The sequence below is a fragment of the Meleagris gallopavo genome, chromosome 3 (assembly GCF_000146605.3).
Source record: "Meleagris gallopavo isolate NT-WF06-2002-E0010 breed Aviagen turkey brand Nicholas breeding stock chromosome 3, Turkey_5.1, whole genome shotgun sequence".
NCBI classification, from domain to species: domain Eukaryota; kingdom Metazoa; phylum Chordata; class Aves; order Galliformes; family Phasianidae; genus Meleagris; species Meleagris gallopavo.
This window is the reverse complement of record NC_015013.2, coordinates 14,327,708-14,344,705: the sequence shown is the minus strand read 5'-3', so window position 1 is coordinate 14,344,705 and position 16,998 is coordinate 14,327,708. Positions and strand designations below refer to the sequence as shown.

The 16,998-nt window shown below is 35.9% G+C and overlaps 1 protein-coding gene across 1 annotated transcript in view; it reads left to right on the top strand.

Moving 5' to 3' along the window:
• RELCH (RAB11 binding and LisH domain, coiled-coil and HEAT repeat containing) overlaps positions 1-16,998 on the top strand; it is a gene marked incomplete at its 5' end in the record, with an annotated part of 72,731 nt that overhangs the window by 21,656 nt on the left and 34,077 nt on the right. The window contains 8 exons of the mRNA XM_010708466.3: positions 642-713; positions 822-877; positions 989-1,102; positions 2,698-2,901; positions 2,986-3,077; positions 4,069-4,377; positions 8,425-8,500; positions 8,841-8,936. Of these exons, the coding sequence (XP_010706768.1) occupies positions 642-713; positions 822-877; positions 989-1,102; positions 2,698-2,901; positions 2,986-3,077; positions 4,069-4,377; positions 8,425-8,500; positions 8,841-8,936 (1,019 nt within the window). The remainder of the gene's footprint in view (positions 1-641; positions 714-821; positions 878-988; positions 1,103-2,697; positions 2,902-2,985; positions 3,078-4,068; positions 4,378-8,424; positions 8,501-8,840; positions 8,937-16,998) is intronic.

The following is a 16,998-nucleotide window of genomic DNA, read 5'->3' as shown; positions in this document are numbered from 1 at the left end:
AAAGGTTTTAAAAAGATACTCATTTTAGTAAGAAAATGAGGTAAGCTTCAAATTCTGCCACTAAAAGTAGTGTTTTTCAGTATATAAATATTTCAGTAATTTCAATGTATAAATTTATTTTCAAAAAAAAAAATCAGTAGTCTCAGTGAGACAGTGCATTCACATTAGGGTTTTAGTTTTGCTACATGGAGACAGCTAACACTGCTACCATCATGTATGTGCTTTATTTAGATCTGATCTTTGATTGCCATTGTAGTCCCCTGCCCCTTAGAAATTCAAATGTTTGACAGTATCAGCTGACCATAAGTGAAGAAGAAGAAATAACAAACATTTTCCAGTAATGCAGAGTTAAAAACAAGCAGCCAAATAAATACAAAACAGCCTACAGCGAGTCCTTGTCAGACAGCTTGAAATTTTGGCTTAGTTAATTAATCCCAATGAAACGATGGAAAACATTCACCAGTTTGCTTTCAGACCAACTCTGCTGCATGTGTTCATAAGTTCCATGAAGACTGCATGCTTTCTGTTGAATACAAACTGTATATTTTTTTTCATACCCATCCTTGCTTTTTATATTTTATTTTTTGTTTCCCTTGCCTTGGTTGGATGCCTGTGTGTGTTTAATCCAAATCCCTGTCCAGTCCTGGAGTTTGAACTACGGAAAGCCAAGGAGACCATACAGGCCCTCCGAGCCAACCTGACTCAGGCTGCAGGTGGTGTACACAAACCTTTTCTTAAGCCTCTACTTTGAACAATGTAGAAGTAGCTGAGCTCATCCTGGTTGAAAGAATAAAATTTAGTTACTTTTTTTTCCTCCCCAGAAAATGAAGTTCCTTTGCAGGAACGAAAAAATTATAAATCAAGTCCTGAAATTCAGGTAGGTGGCTGGTGAAAACTGAGCTTTGCATGGGTCTTAATGCAGATATGTTTCAGTAGCTTACAGCAGGATGAACAAAGATGCAGTGTATTGTTTTCTTTTTTTTTCCAGGAGCCAATCAGACCTCTTGAGAAAAGAGCTCTAAACTTCCTAGTTAATGAATTTTTATTGAAGAATAGTTACAAGCTTACATCAATAACATTTTCAGATGAAAACCATGATCAGGTAAGATTTTCTTTTTTCCACGTTCAGATCTTTTTGTAAGCTCAAGTGAGCTTAAATGATGTTAGGATGAGTATTCTAAGTGTTAAATGTTAGCATTTTCATATAAAAAGCATGGCTTGGAAACAGCCATTTGAGAAGTACATTCTCCAAGTCTGTAGGAAGGGGACGAGAGTCTCTGCTTTCTATAAAGGAAGTAAAAGAAGGTAATGATAACTATCTCTAATTGTATTTCACTATTTAGCTTATGTGTTTAGAAAGGCAGTTTCCAAACAATATCATAAAATTCTAGAATGTTGAGGTTGGACAACATCTCTGCAATTCATCAGGTCCTGTTCTTGCTCAAGCAGTGACATTGAAAGCAGGTTGTACAAGTCCATGTCCAGACAGCTCTCACCTCTCCAGGGAGGAGACTCCACAACTTTCCTAGCAACCTGTGGCAGTGCTTGGTCACTCTCACATAAATGGTGTTTCCTGATGTTCCAGCTTGTGCCCATTGCTTCTTGTCCTGTTGCTGGGCACCATTGAAAAGAACCTGTCTGCATGTTCCTTGCACCCTTCCTTAGGGTATTTATATACACTGATGAGATTTCCCCCTGAGCCACTTTTCTCTAGGATGAACAGTCCTAGGTTTCTTGGCTGCTCCTCACAGGAGAGATGTTCTAGTCCCTTCACCATTTTCATAGCTCCTTTCCATTACTCTCTTCAGTGTCCATGTCTCTAGTACTGGGGAGCCCAGAACTGGACACAGCACTCCAGATATGGTCTTACAAACCCAGAACAGAAGGGAAATGTCACCTCCCTCGGTCTGACTGCACTTGGCCTAATGCAGTCCAGAATATCATTAACCTTCTTTGCAGCAGGAGCACATTGCTTTTGTATGTATTTAATATTAAATTTATATATAACAAGACTAGAAAAAAATTGTCAAAATTCTTGAAGTAAAAAGTAAAATTAAAAGTGTGAGTCTATTTGAGATTTAATGCCTTTTAAGAGAGGATCACAACTCCTCATTATCAGTGTACATGCTTATTTGTGTATATGAATGTGAAATAATCTTGTAGGATAGTTAAGTTACATGTCAGTGAAAAAAACAAGGTCAAGTTGCAACAGTTAGGGATGGAAGGTTGTATTATTGTATTCATCATTGTACACTGAATACACTTGTGTCCAGATTTTGCTGAAAATACACGCCCTGTCTATCAGTTATCTTGATAACTGTCTCCTGGAAGATTGTACGTGTAAGTGAGATGGGAACAAAGTAGTAGCCCTATCAGTAGGAAATCTTCTACCACATTTACTGGCTTCTGTTAGCATTTGATCAATTATACATTTGGTTCTCCAAAGTAGAGATCATCCTAGGGGACAGAAAAAAAATTGTGAGCTGTGTGTTTTGGAAAGTTCTCTTTATAATACACTGCTTAGAACTGTCTTTAGGCTAAGACTTTAGGTTATGAAATGAGCCTGTATTACTGCAGTGCAGTATTTGACATGATTATTTTGCTGTTCTATGAATGCAGACCTAAGTTAAACAAGGAAGAAAAACAGTGCTAGAAGTCAGTCTATTGTTTGGTTTGTTTTCTCTTATTGCTTTGAAGGATTTTGAATTGTGGGATGATGTGGGATTGAACATTCCAAAACCTCCTGACCTTTTACAACTCTATCGGGACTTTGGAAACCATCATGTTACCACGAGAGATGTGGTGGATGTATCAGTTGGTGTAGATGATGATGAGTTGGAGGCTGCCACCCCTATACTTGGGACCGTTCCGGTATTTGAAACAACACCACAATCAATAGAAGTAAGAGGCTGTAGGAAAGAAATTTCAACTGTTTTCATCATTACTTCATTGTACTAAACTCTTTTGTCTCTGTCTTGTATTTAGCAATGTTTAATAGTGCAGAAATTAGAAGATCAAATTAGTGTGTTAAACAATGAGAAATGGTCTTTGATGGAACAAATCCAAAGACTTGAGAGGTATGTATTTATCCATCTGCTTAACTGCTAATAAATGTTAAAATAACTTCTCAATGTTTTTCTGGCACGTGTATCAAAACAAGCACAGTTTTTACCTATAAAATTGCTGGGAGTTCTTCGGAGCAGTGCAGTCTTTCCTTTTAATATGTGGTATTTGATTTGGGGGGAAAAAATACACGGAGACTTTAAACTGAGTATTTCTCTTTTGTTTACTGACATTGTTTAATTTTGGAATTAGCTTTGTTCCCTCAGTGCAACTTCTTTATTTACTTAACTGAAAATAGCATCACTTCTGATGTGTTTTGTATAGATTTTTCTCCTCAGTCAGCTATATTTAACTCTGCAGTACTGCACTGTGTAGAGGTTGCAACGCTGTTTAAGGTTGTATTTTAAATAATTTATTTTAATATCGTTTTTCTTTCTATAATAGAAATGACAAGATCTTGAACAACAACAATAGAAAGTCTTTAAAAGTTTGTTCAAAACATGATTCTGTAAGCTATAAGGTAGCATTCCTCTTAGGAGAATGTATGTTAGGACAAGCGCATACTTTTTCAATGACTTTTGTGACTTGTACTCTTACCATTTCAAAACTAGGTGGGATACTGTGTAGTAATTCTTTCTGTAGTATTTTGAGTTTTGTACCCCAGATGGGTGTCTCTCTCTTGACAGTGTGTTTCAGTACTCAGAGTTCAGCCAGAAACATCATAACACTAGCTCTTGTCACTTATTTGTAGCATTGAATCACTTGTTCTGAATGCAGCATTTTTCCTTCTACTAATTGTTGACTGAAGACTTCTGGTAAACTGATGCTCATCTGAAGAACTTTATTTGAAATAAATTATTTCTATTAAAAGGAAACTTTGAACATACTGGATTTGAAGAAAGAACTGTTCAGTGTGTTGTCCTTATTTCTGTACTTGTTTTGTGATTCCAGCAACGTTCTCAGGAAATTAACAAGAACATTCATTCTTGGTTTTAACTTTTTCAGTGAAATAGATTTCCTCAAGAATGAAAACTTTGCCGTGTCTACAGTTTATGGTGTAGCTCCCCATCCTCCCTTAGAGCAAGTGCCTCACACAGTCTCAGAGGACAATGGACGGTACTTGGATATCAAGAGCTCTGAGAATGACAGTAAACATGAAAACACTGAGGAAAAAAGCCTTTCATCATCAGCTGAACATGATACAAGGACTTCAAAAGATGATACGCTAAATTCTGTCCCCTGTAAAGACACAGAGAAAATGTCCTCTTGTGCTCCATCAGCTAAAACTGCAGTGCACTTTGATAAACCGAATAGGTGAGTGATTAGTTTTAAAATGAAATGCTTTAAAAATTAGGAAGTATATAGATGTTTTTCTAACAAAGCCCCGCAACAGGCATAAATCATTTGTGTTTTGAATATAAATGAAAGGCTTAGCATGCCTTTATTGAACACTGATGATACTTTCATACTTTCACATAGTGTTCCTACTGATTTTTAGGGAAGACAATTTTTAGCATCAACTGTAAGTGCTTCTTTTCACCTCCTACTTGTTTCTAAATCTTGCCATAATCCTTGTGTCAAAAATGAAAAGCCAAAATTAAAGTGATGAATGAGAAAACAGGTTATTTGTGTTCTCTGTTACATTTTAATTTTGTAATGAAATCTCTTCTATTCCATTTGGAGAGTGGTTGGAAAACCTTAGTTTTTCCATCTGGAGATGCAGTTCTAATAGTTATTCTCCTAGGGTACTTAAAAACTTAGATTTTTTCTTTAAGCAGAAATAGTATCCACTGATATTCTCTCATTTTTTAACGTTTGAATTTGAGGCTTGTCTTCATTTGGTAACTATGATTCTTTCAATTAAAATAAAGTATTCATGTTATTACTTGGAGACTATGAGTCTGTGTGTTTGAATGTTGCTGGGAAAGTCTCTCAAATATATGCAGGCTTTTTAAGCATTATAGTGAAGAAGGGAAGTAACTTATTGAATAAGTAAAGACAAACAATGGTGTACTACTAGGAGTTGAGCAGGCTGCAGAGATAGTAAAGTGTGTACAACTGATGGCATGCATAGGAAAGTAATACAAAGGAGAAATGGACATGCATGGTATTCTGCACTGATAGAAAAATGAATAGAAGCTGAAAATTACTTCCCCTGCTCGCCTCCCTACCCCCTACCCCAAAAAAAAAAAAAAAGAGTAGCTACCCTTGCTAATAATTAACTTTGCTTGCAAATCCTATGTGTCCTGTAAGTTCTCACATTAATCCTGGGAGATGAAGGCAGTTTTTTTTAGAATGGAGCAGCAGGAAAGATATTTAATTTCTGAATACAGTAGGTTAGTGTTACTACTAATTTCATCTGTTCTAATTGAATGATTAGTGCTTAGTAAGAAAGTAAAACTCAGGTGAGACTTATCTGAGTTTTTTCAGTGGTTCCATTTAAACTTTCAGGATTTGTTTAATGTATTTTTATATTTCTTTTATATTCTAGCTGAACACTGAGGCTATGTAATAATCAAAATTTGTACCTGTCATACATTTATGACTGTAAATTTGCATGCTTGCCTTCCTCTGTGCCTTCTTGCAAGTTTCTTTTTGTTCAGTGTAATTGGGATTGCTGGGAGGAATTAAGAACACAAGTGGTAGATTGATGGTTTGGAGATAGTAGAGGATGGGTATTAAAATAGGATGAGATCTATGAATAAGGAAGGAATTCCAGAGGAATATATGACAAGTTTCTAGAATAGCTAAATTAATTTATTTTGCTGGCTTGCTGGTCTTTAAAATCCATGTGCAATGATGTATGGCTGCTGCAGCATTTTTTTTGGAAAAACATCTACACTGAATAAAACCTTCAGTTTACATGGAGTCCATTAATTTTAGAGATGCACTGATACAGCATTTGCTGCATAAATAAGTAATGTGTGTGTAATATGTAGCTATTTTGGTACTGAATTTCCTATTTTACATGTCAGTGAAGGATCAAAGGAAACAATCCTTGATAGTGTTTTATAGATTCATCTCTCTCAGCTGACTACATGAGAGAATTATATTATTTCTTAAACAATGCTGCTTCTCCCACAGATCTCAAGATACGTACTGCATATATATTTCATTCAGTCTAAGGCAGTTATTTGTAAAAAACAATTACTACAGTTTATTCAAGAGGTGTTAAAAAACTGCATTAAAAGCTAGGACTTGGTTCTTAAAGACAAGACTGTTACTACTGTAGCTAGAGGATGGATTCTTGGCATAAATCTTAACCAGATGGGAAAAGATGATGGGAGAGCAAGTGAGCCTGCTTGATGTGACTGTAACAGGAACAGGTGTGTGTACATGCCCAAAAATGAGGACATGGGGATCCTTGGACAAGTGCCTTGTGTAACAGATTGCAGGAGAAAGCACTAGCAGAAGTTTAAATACACTCCATCGCATATATTTATTCAACTCGTTTTAGGTGTTTGGTAATTTGAACCAAATACGAGGTGTTTTCTTCATGTAGCAGTCAATTTTTCAGTAAATTGTCTCTTCTCCTAGTTATGTAGGGAAAAGAGTAGTGCTTGCATTTTGTCTTCATCATGCCTACTTATATTTGCACTTCGTTACTGGCATCTGTTGGTCCTTGAAAAGACTTTCTACTGACTTGGTGAAAGAGGCCTGAGTTTGTCACTGTTTCTGTGAGGAGAGGCTTTATTAAATTTCATAAAGAAGCTTTCTAGAATGTAAATGTAGGCAGCAGGACTTATGGAGTCTATGCTGCCCAGAGCTTGCTGTTAATTAACCCCTAGGGAAATTCAAGGGATATGTGACACTTGGTTTTTTTTTCTTTGCAAAATGAGGGTAGAACTTTACTCTAATTTGAGTATTTAATTAAGGTTTCAGGTAGATAAGAATTTGACATTCTGTGGAGTGCAAAGATAAGATAAAAATGAGCAGCCAAGACAAAGGTTGGCTTTGATTCTGTTGATATTACAGTACTGCTTTGCAACACTTGCTCCGGTTCTCCCAGTGTAATTAAAGGCTGGAATAGCTTCTGCAAATATGGCATTCAGTAATGCTTCTATGCAGTAAGGGCTAGCATATTATTAAACCAAGGTCCTTTACAACTCACTACCTTATTATCTCTTATTATTTTCTTAACTTAACTTGTAGAACCCTTCTACAAAATCAAGCTGATTTGAATTAAAATAAACTGACTTCATCAAAATTTAAAGAGAAGAAGAAGGCTATTCTGCTGTATTTATCTAAATCCTTCTGGTTTAGATTAGACAGTTTTAAGTAAGAAAGTAGATTCTTAACATTGGTGTTTCATATTTTTCTTTCTTTGGTTAGAAAAGATTTATATATATTTCCCGTAGATAATGTAGCTTTTCAACCTATTGAATAAATATATATATATATCCATACATGAACAGTCACATGTATGTAGGCTTTTGTTCACCTAACCTGTCAAAATAGCAGTTTTAAGAATTAAAGTAATTAAGAATTAAGTATTAAAAGGTGTATTTTTTCCACATAAGAAAGAAATTGCCCTCTGTGTGGAGGACAAATGCTCCTTCTCTCTTGAAGCGTGGTGGATGAAACAGTCAGATTAGCCTCTAAATACAGAAGATAAAAAGCACAGGATGCTACTGCCAACAGTTGCCTGTACTACGTAATGATCAGTAATGGTCATCTGAGATTGTTTCTGCCAGATTATTCTCTTTGGACAAAGTAGTTCTGAGACTTTTATCTGAGTTTTATGTTTATACTTGAAGCTTTGAGTAGCTGGACTGTGTTTGCTGGTTCAGTGCATATCCGTGAGGTGGTACTTCTAGAAATAAACATCAGGGATTAGACAGCAACTTAAGTCAGGCTTTCACTATCCGTCTGAACCCAACATTTAGATTCTAGATTGGCAGTTTAGTCTGGATTTAATGCTGAAGCTTGTAAGTGATGGACTACTCAAACTTTTTTATCCAATGTACAAAATCAGAGCATTGAGCAAAAACTGCTGGTTGCTTGCAGTATTTTTTCCTTCAGTTTGCAAAAGAGTATGCTTCCTGTTATATTGCTGAAACTTCCTTTTCTTTTTGTCTTCTTTTTCTTCTTCTTCCTTTTCTGTTTTTGTCTGTGAAGCAATCTGAAAGACATTACATTTTTAGGAACTGAAAGTAACTTGTTAATTAGGACATCTATTGTTTTCTAGTTACGAACTGGAAATCATAAAAGAAAATTGTGAATATTCTACTGCGTGCTTCAATGAAAACTGAAAGCAAATGCTGTTGAATGTTATTTTATCTAGCTGGCTGAACCAGAGTGAAAGTTGTTACCTTTCTACTGTGTACTTTCCCTCACCCTCCCTTTTTGATGATATTTCAGGAAATTGTCACCAGCTTTCCATCAAGCACTACTGTCTTTCTGTCGAATGTCAGCAGATAGTCGTTTGGGATCAGAGGTATGTTTCCCACTTGGAATAAACAAGAAGATTTCTTCTGTATGATAGCAGTAGTAAAACCATCAGTTGTTTTGTTTCAAGATTTATCAAGGTACACAGAAAGGTACGTTTATGAGCATGAAAATTAAGAAAAAAGGGTTTTAGCTAAAATATGCTATCTAGTTATAGCTATACAGTTACTGGGAAATTTTGAGTTTCAACAAGTGGATTCATGCTTTTGAAGTTAGCCCACCAACTGCCAAGCCCAAACGTACAAGTTACTATGAGTAACCAATCAAAAAGGATGTTTTTCTATTCCTTTACTTCAGTGAAAAATATGTAAATATACTCTATTTTCTAGGTATCTCGAATTGCAGACAGTGAGAAAAGTGTCATGCTAATGTTGGGACGCTGCCTGCCTCATATTGTTCCTAATGTGCTGCTTGCAAAGCGAGAGGTGAGGAACCTGGAATTTTGCTTTTTATTTTTACCAGGATGCTTCCTTCATTTTGAAGATTTTACTTGCAATCATGTTCTTACTTTTGTGCATGCATCTCTGCTTCTAGAGAATGGTTTTACACCTCTGTCAGGTGAGTTCAGTAAACCTGCATGATGGTATCTTAATATTTCTTCCTTTGCTTAAGGCACCCTTTAGTGTTCAGCAACACTAACTCTTACTGTAGGTCCATCCATTTGTGGTAGCACAAATGTTTTTGTTGGAGAAGGCTCTGGTTGATGTGTGTCACAAAGAACAGAGGATGAAGCTCAAAAACTAAATTTGGTTTATTTCCTCAGTTTTGAAGCGGATTAATGCTCAGGTTATTTTGCAGCACTATGTACTTTTGAACAAATTTTAGTATTTTTCCTGAAGATCCATGTATGAGCCAAGACAATGTTCATCAAAAGCACCTCTTCGTAGGAAAATTCCCAATCTTATTCATGCATTTTCTTGTAGTAAAGCTAAATAAAAGTAAGAAAATGTGATGTTTTGATTCTAAATGAAGTAAATCTTCTATATAGCCATTCACACTGCGTGATATAGAAAAGGAAGGTGGTGATTGAGGATGGGGGAAAGAAATGCTTTGCTGTGTAAGTATTGCACACTAGTAAAAGCATGTTAAAAAAAAAAAATACAAGCAGAAATTTAGCTGCCCTATTCTTAACCATAAAGAGGGGGATTAAAATAGCATATTTTGTTGAATAAGCTTTAGTCCTTGTTGAGGAGACCTACAGCATGGTACATTTAGTAGGGCTTATTGCATAAATTTGTTTAAGGCTTTTAAAACTCCTTTAGAAATTTGTACTGATCCTATAATATAAAATTTAGCAGCATACAAGCAATTATTAGTGGTTGATATGATCGATATGACATGTTCACACTTTGATTACTGTACTTGAAAGTACTGTACTGTATTTGAAAGTGTCATACTATATAAACTATATTAAAGGGTTTTGCATGGGTGAGTGCAGCAGGATTTCTGTTTACTGTTCATGAAAAAGATTTTGTTAGTAATCTTTCAGAAATAATTCTATGAATATTCTAGGATCAGTGCTTAATTTCTCATTTCTTAATTATTCCTTCCCTCTGCTTGGCAGGATGTGGTATTTTGGCTTATTACAGCTTGTAGCATTGTCTGTGCAGTACACTTAATATTTCCATTACCGTTTAGGCTATTTCCTACTTTGTTTTACAGTTGAAATACGTTTGATTACATTTATTTTTGCCCTGAATGAATCATCTGTTTCAATTTGACTGAAGATCTCAAAATTGAGGATTTTGTAACTGGATTGCATGGGATGCTTAACATTCTGAGAATTGAAATTTTCTTTAAAAACAGTTATTCTTAGTTACCACTCATTGGTATAACTATTGTAAAGTTCCTTTAGGTGTAGTTACCTAATTTGAAGGACATTTTGGGTAGACCATCTGTTAGTATTTTTAAACATTAGCATTATGAAAAGCCAATCTAAGATAGGCTCTCTTCAACAAGGTACTCTTTTGGGTCTTACCTATGCAGTCCTGTTGTTAAAGATTCTTAGCTGAATGTTATTGATAACTGGTCTTAAAATGTACTAAAAATCCTCAATATGAGCAATATACTTCATAAGTGATCACCAGGCTGTGCTGAAAATATATAGCGGTAATATTTAAGGTCTTACACTGTCATTGTGTTTAATGTGAGAATTAAAAGTAGTTTTGTGGTGAATCTCTAAGGTCCCCCTCATCTTTGTTCCTTTAGCATCATCACATTGTAATTGATTGCAAAATCTGAAGCTGAACATGTATTGTGTATTTCCATTTTGAAGAAACTGGAGGATGACAATCTCTTAATAGGTCTTGTCCCTAGCCAGGGATTTAGAGACCATTTCACCTATCCTTTTCACCCTCTTAAAAGTTAGAGGCAGCCTCCCTGACATGGTAGTAAGTAAATATGATAGTTGACATCTAAGCAACCACTTAGTGTCAGAATGGCTGGCGCATTTCTGAAATGACTTACTCTGTGTATTGGTGCTACTTTAGTTGTTCTTTGATGTCTGTGGTTTAGGTTCTGATGGAAGATCAAAAAGAAGTAAAAACCTAGTAATGAACAAGGTAGCTATGGAGATAATTTTGGTCATTTCTGGAAGACCAGTTCAACTGGGTAAGATCAATAACACACAATGAAGGTCGTGAAAATTCCATGCAGCAAATAAAGTTTAGTTTTAAATTTATCCCCCAAAAATCCAGATCCCAGTTTATCGCGACTGCTAGAAAATATGTATGTGTGTTTAAATCTTTATGTGCAATCAACTGTAACAGAGATATTGCAAGCCAAATGTTAACTGGAACGAGAAGTAGCAGAGTGTTAAAAAAAAAAAAAGTTACTTCAAAAAAAACCCAAACAACTGAGTATGTAGTTTGCAATAATGCTTCTTGCAGATGAGCAATTTGAGTTAATAAAATTTCATCTGCATTAGAATCTCACTCCTGAAATATATTTACCACTTAAACCTGAAGACATTTATTTAAAATAAAACAGTCACTTTGTTTGTCTGGAAGTAAAACATAAAGATTCCATTGGCTAAATTTTTGAAAAAGCTGTCATTTAGTTTTTTGTGGTAACAATCAATTCACATCTGCAAATAATAATCAGTTCTTAACTGATCTGTCAACTTTAATGAGATGTAAGAATCAATGTCTTTCTCTCATGTAAGAGGAAGTACCTTGCTTCTATGTTTGTGTACTGTGCTCTGCAGTATGTAGTCTTTGAGCAGAATTTAGGCCACAGTAAAGTTTTTGGTTTAGTATCAGGATCTTGTTCTCAAGAAACATTCTTCCATGACTATTCTTATCCTTCAGTTCATTGTTATTTCAAGGTTAGTTTGTCTAACTTTTATGCTTACATTTGTGTAGTGCAAACATAGGAAAATGATAACAGTAATAGCTTACTGAATGTCCTCCACTAATTTTTTATTTCTAATTTCTATTTATGTAGAATCGAACATACTAAGAACAAGGTTGTACTGTTGTTTGCAAAGTTGAAGGGAAAGATAATGCTGAATATGCAAACTTCAAGTGCCATTCACTGCAAGAAGAAAGTAATGCGGTGGATCTAAAATTGTTTTCATTAGCATATAGTAATTGTACATAGATATTGATCTAAGGTACCTTCATTCTCTGACATGTTTTACTGTATTTGTCTCTTAAAACGTAATTGTGCTGATTTTCACCAGTCTTATCCTCTGAAGTCATAAAATTCTGGCTTTATTTTAAAAATAAATAAATAATAAATAAACCTGTTTTAAAAACAACCACAGACACAGAAAAACAATACTGTGTTTGACCGTCCTCCTAAGTGAATGTTTGTAGAAGTCGCACCAAGTAAATGTAATGACTGTTCTAACTGTGTATTGATAAATGTATGTAAGGTTGAATTCCCAGGCATGAAAACTGTCAGCCATCAGTCTCTTCTGAAAGACTTTCTATTTTAGGGGGGAGAATTATAGGCTTGTGATAAAGAGTAATAGAAGAGAAAAATTTAATGAGCAATTATTTTTTCTAATATTTCGTACAACATAGGCTGAGATAGGCTCTTATAGATGGTGCTTCTGTAAATAGGTATACTGTTGGTCTGGGCCTGTTTGCTGGTTCTTTTCCCATAAATGCATTTTGTTTTTCATTTGTCTCCCCACATAAAAGAGAGGCAGAACCATTTTCCTTCATTAGTTCCCATCTCAGGATATGAATTGGTGAGGTAGTTTTCTCAGAATTAAATAAGATTGCTAAATATCCTCTTCATCTCTTGTCTTTCAGCGCTATGTCCTTGAATGAAATGTACATAATTAATGGATTCAAACAGTCGTATTTAATGTTCTGACTTGAAATTGCCATTTGTTACTACTTTTATTACAATATGCAGCATTTCCAAGTCACGTATTAATCCTACAGTTTTCTTTATTTTCAGTGTAAAAGAATGAATTCTGAGTATATAGTCTCTTGTGCAAGGGTATATCTGTTTTTTCACTAGTTCCTGCAGCTGTTTCAGTTGCTTCAGTCAAAATGTTATTTGCTTTACTGACTTTCAGAGACAGAATCAGAAAATTGTAAAGGTTTGAGTCCAACCTCTCTGCTAAAGCAGGTTCCCTGGAGTAGGTTACACAGGAAAGCATCCATGTGAGCTCTGAATATCTCCAGAGAAGGAGTCTCCACAACCTCTCTGGTCTGCCTGTTCCAATGCTCTGTCACTCTCGCAGGAAAGATGTTTTTCTTCATGTTCATGTGGAGTTTCCTGTGTTCCAGTTTGTGCCTGTTGGCCCTTGTCCGGTCACTAGGCATCACCAAAAACAGCCTGTCCCCATCCACTTGACTTCTACCCTTTAGGTATTTGTACATACTGATAAGATCCCCTCTCAGTCTTCTCCAGACTGAAGAATCCCAGTCTCTCAGCCTTTCCTCGTAAGGGAGATTCTCCAGGCCACTCATCTCTGTGGCCCTCCACTGGACTCTCTTCCAGTAGCTCCCTATCTTTGTTGAGCTGAGGAGCCCAAAACTGGACACACTACTCCAGAGGTGGCCTCACCACCACAGAGTAGAGGGGAAGGATCACCTCCTTCTACATGCTGGCTACATTCTTCTTAATGCTGTTGACCTTCTTGACCACGAGGGCACACTGTTGGTCAAGCTGTTACATTACGAAAAAGATTTCATGTAGCACTGATTCACAGTTTAAACACTGACTAATGGAAATTAAAAAGAACGCATTCATAGAATTGATGTTTGAGTTAGGTTGGAAGAGACCGTAAAGTCCATCCACTCACTGGATTAGGCTGCCCAGGGCCCCCTCCAACCTGGCCTTGAGCACTTCCAGGAATGGGGTAGCCACAGATTCTCTGGGCAGTCTGTGCCACTGCCTCACTACTCTCTGAGTAAAGAATTTCTTCAAAAAACCTCAATCTTCCCTCTTTTAGTTTAAAGTCAATACCCATTGTCTTATAACTACACTCTGGTAAGTCATTCTCCAGCTTTCCTGTAGGTAGTTTTTTAAGTACTAGAAAGCCTCAGTGAGGTCTCCCCAGAGCCTTCTCACCTCTAGGCTGAGCAACCCCCAACTCTCTCAGCCTCTCTTCATACGAGAAGTGCTCCAGCACACTGAAATAATCAGTGTCATCGTGGATTATTTGTCATTGCATTCGCCTATTTACCATATTACTGCATTTAACATTTGAAATAATAAAAAGATGACAGTTCCAAACTATCAAAGTAACCGATTTTAATGCTTATTGCATTTATTCATTGAGATAGTTATTTTACTGACAAGCATTTCAGCAAAAAGACATCAACAATGGGTGCAGGAGACTTCTCTAAATGTCCCTGTATGTCACTCATTCTGCAGTAAAAACAATATAACTTGTTTCCTCTCCCTTCTATAATTGGATATCTCACAGGTACAAACTGCATCAAATGCAAACTTAATGTGGAAGTGAGACCTCCAGCGTGTGGTATTTTATTTCCAGGCTTTTTTAAGTCACAAATTCTGGGATTGACATAGTGGCAGTCACCTTGGCACCTAACGAGAAAACAGTATCTCAGTTCTTAAAATCACTCTTTCTGGTATTGTTTACTGGCAGTAACAGAAACTGATAAGACTTTTCCTAAGTCATAGGAAAAGAGAATGGTGACTCTGGCAATGAACTGGATGTTTAGGAATGGTCTCAAATTAAATGGAGAAAGGATTTTAAGTTTGCAGTGTATAACTGTGAGTACAACTGTTACTCCTTCTCAGGGAAGGTGGAACATTTCAAATAGCACTGGAAGTCCTTTCCTTGATTAGACAAATGCTAATTCTATTCTGTGTTATTAGAAAATGTGCAATTTTCTACAGTGCTCCTCTGTGTTTTTGGGAGTGAAAAATAGGGGATTTATCCAAGAAGGATACATCTAGGGAATGGCCCCTAGCAGGAGGAAGGAATGATCTTGAACCTGTCTGTAAGATAGTTTTGTACAGCTGTATTCTAAATCATCCTGAATATCCTGACATGAATCTGTCTGTCCCTTTTGAAGCCTTCAAGAGATTTCACTATCTTGTCCATCTGTGAGCACAGTTTTTCTTCTTGACCTAGAGCGAGTCCCTTTCCTGTCCAGTTTTATATTCTTATCCATGAAGTCTATAGGAAACACAAAACACTGTTCAAGACTTCTCACTCTTTCTCCGCTCACCTTAATAGAAGGATCTGTAGCAGCACTGATGCAGCGATGCAGAGAACGCTCTCTTCTCCCATAGCATGCATGAAAGAATGACCAATGGACAAGAAAATACATCTAATTCCTTCAGCTATAATAACCAGCTTTTTGCAAGGTAAAGAATCAGCCTTGTATCTGCTCCCATGTCAGTGGTGTTAGGTAATTCATCAGTCTTCATTTAGATGAATATTCAGGAACATTTTCTCTTCATACACATTCAACAGGGAAAAGGCAGAGGCAGCAGTTTTACTAACTCCCTTCAGCTTGAAAAGAAGCTTTTAAAAAAAAAAAAGTAATAATGGCACTTTTGAAATGTAGTGGAAGTTCTGAGTAAGCAACTGAGATTTTTTGACTAGGTACTCAGACATACTAGGAAAGCGGACTCAGGGCAGTGGTTTCAACAGATGAATCAAAAGCATCATGACAATGTGCATCCTATTTCAAATATTTCTAAAAATTTATATTGAGAATACTTAAAAATACTTGCAAGTTTATTAGTATGACATGAACTTAGAACAGATTGCAGAAGGTTGTATCTCAGTAGAGTAATATAGTTATTTTTGGTATAAGTGTTTTCCAGGTGCTGTAATCAATATGGTGAAGTTAGAAATTAAGTTTTGTATATAGAAAGTGCAATCTGAGTTCATCTTTAAAAGATCTTATCTTAATATATAAGTATTAGTATTTAGAATGGTATTTTTTGGTAATTTTGTTTAGAGTCTTTTTGAGTTAAAACAGGGTTTGCAAAAGAGAAAATGCTTCTGTGGAGTATAAAACAAAAATAAATGGGTTAAACTTCCTGCCTTCTCATAACTTTAAACAGGAGCAAATACTGAGTGTTAAGTATACAAAGAATAAAACTAACATTCAGATTCTAGAGGGAAGGGAGCTTTCACTCAAAGAAAGCTATTTAGGTCTTTTTGCAATAATGTTTGTAATGTTTGGCTTTAATACACATTTTCAAATCACGTTATTTTAGGCTGTTCTAAACTCATATAAAAATAAAACCAAAATCTAGTTCATGGTACAATACTGGGGAAAAGGAATGTCTAGGATTGCTCAAATGTATTTTTCATTTCTCCTTCAGTATTTCTAGATTTTTCAAGTGATCGGTGTGATGTTTCTACATGCACTCTTCTGTTGCATTAAATGTTGCCAGAATATCTCCTAGAATGTTGAAATACATCTTATGACATGTTTTGACATTTTCAGTGGGGGGAGAAAAAGCAGGATCTTACGCAATACTCTAAAACACAGCATTGTTCTGTGTTTATAGTAAATGCAGCACTGGGTATTTAGGAAAATCAAAGTTGAGCTTGTTTAATAGCCTTACTTCTCAAGAGCACCAAGAATAGGTCTCTTTGAATGTCTGCAAGCAGAATTTGGTGAAGTTCTTACAGATTCTATATATTTTTCTAAACTTTGTGTAACTTTTCCTGGTGATTTAAAAAGCGTTTTTCAGTGTCACCTCCTTCCTTATCATTGCTTATTAATTTGCAGAAATCTTGTCTGTTGAAAGTAGCTCAAAGTGTGCACTGGGGAAGTCTCCTTGCCTGTTTTTTCTACAGCCTTGGCTTGTTTTGATCTTCCCCCCACAAATTCTTATTGCAATGTTTCTGTTTATAAGACACTAAAATCCTCTAGAAATTTGTAGCTTCCAAACTGGGTTGGAAGATCCATGATAGGGACTTCCAGACAATGTTTTTGAACATTTTTTACTTCTGGGAGAAGAAGATTTTTTCTTCATTCATTTTGAAGACATATGGAGAAAAAGATACTTGCTGCTATGGACAATCTT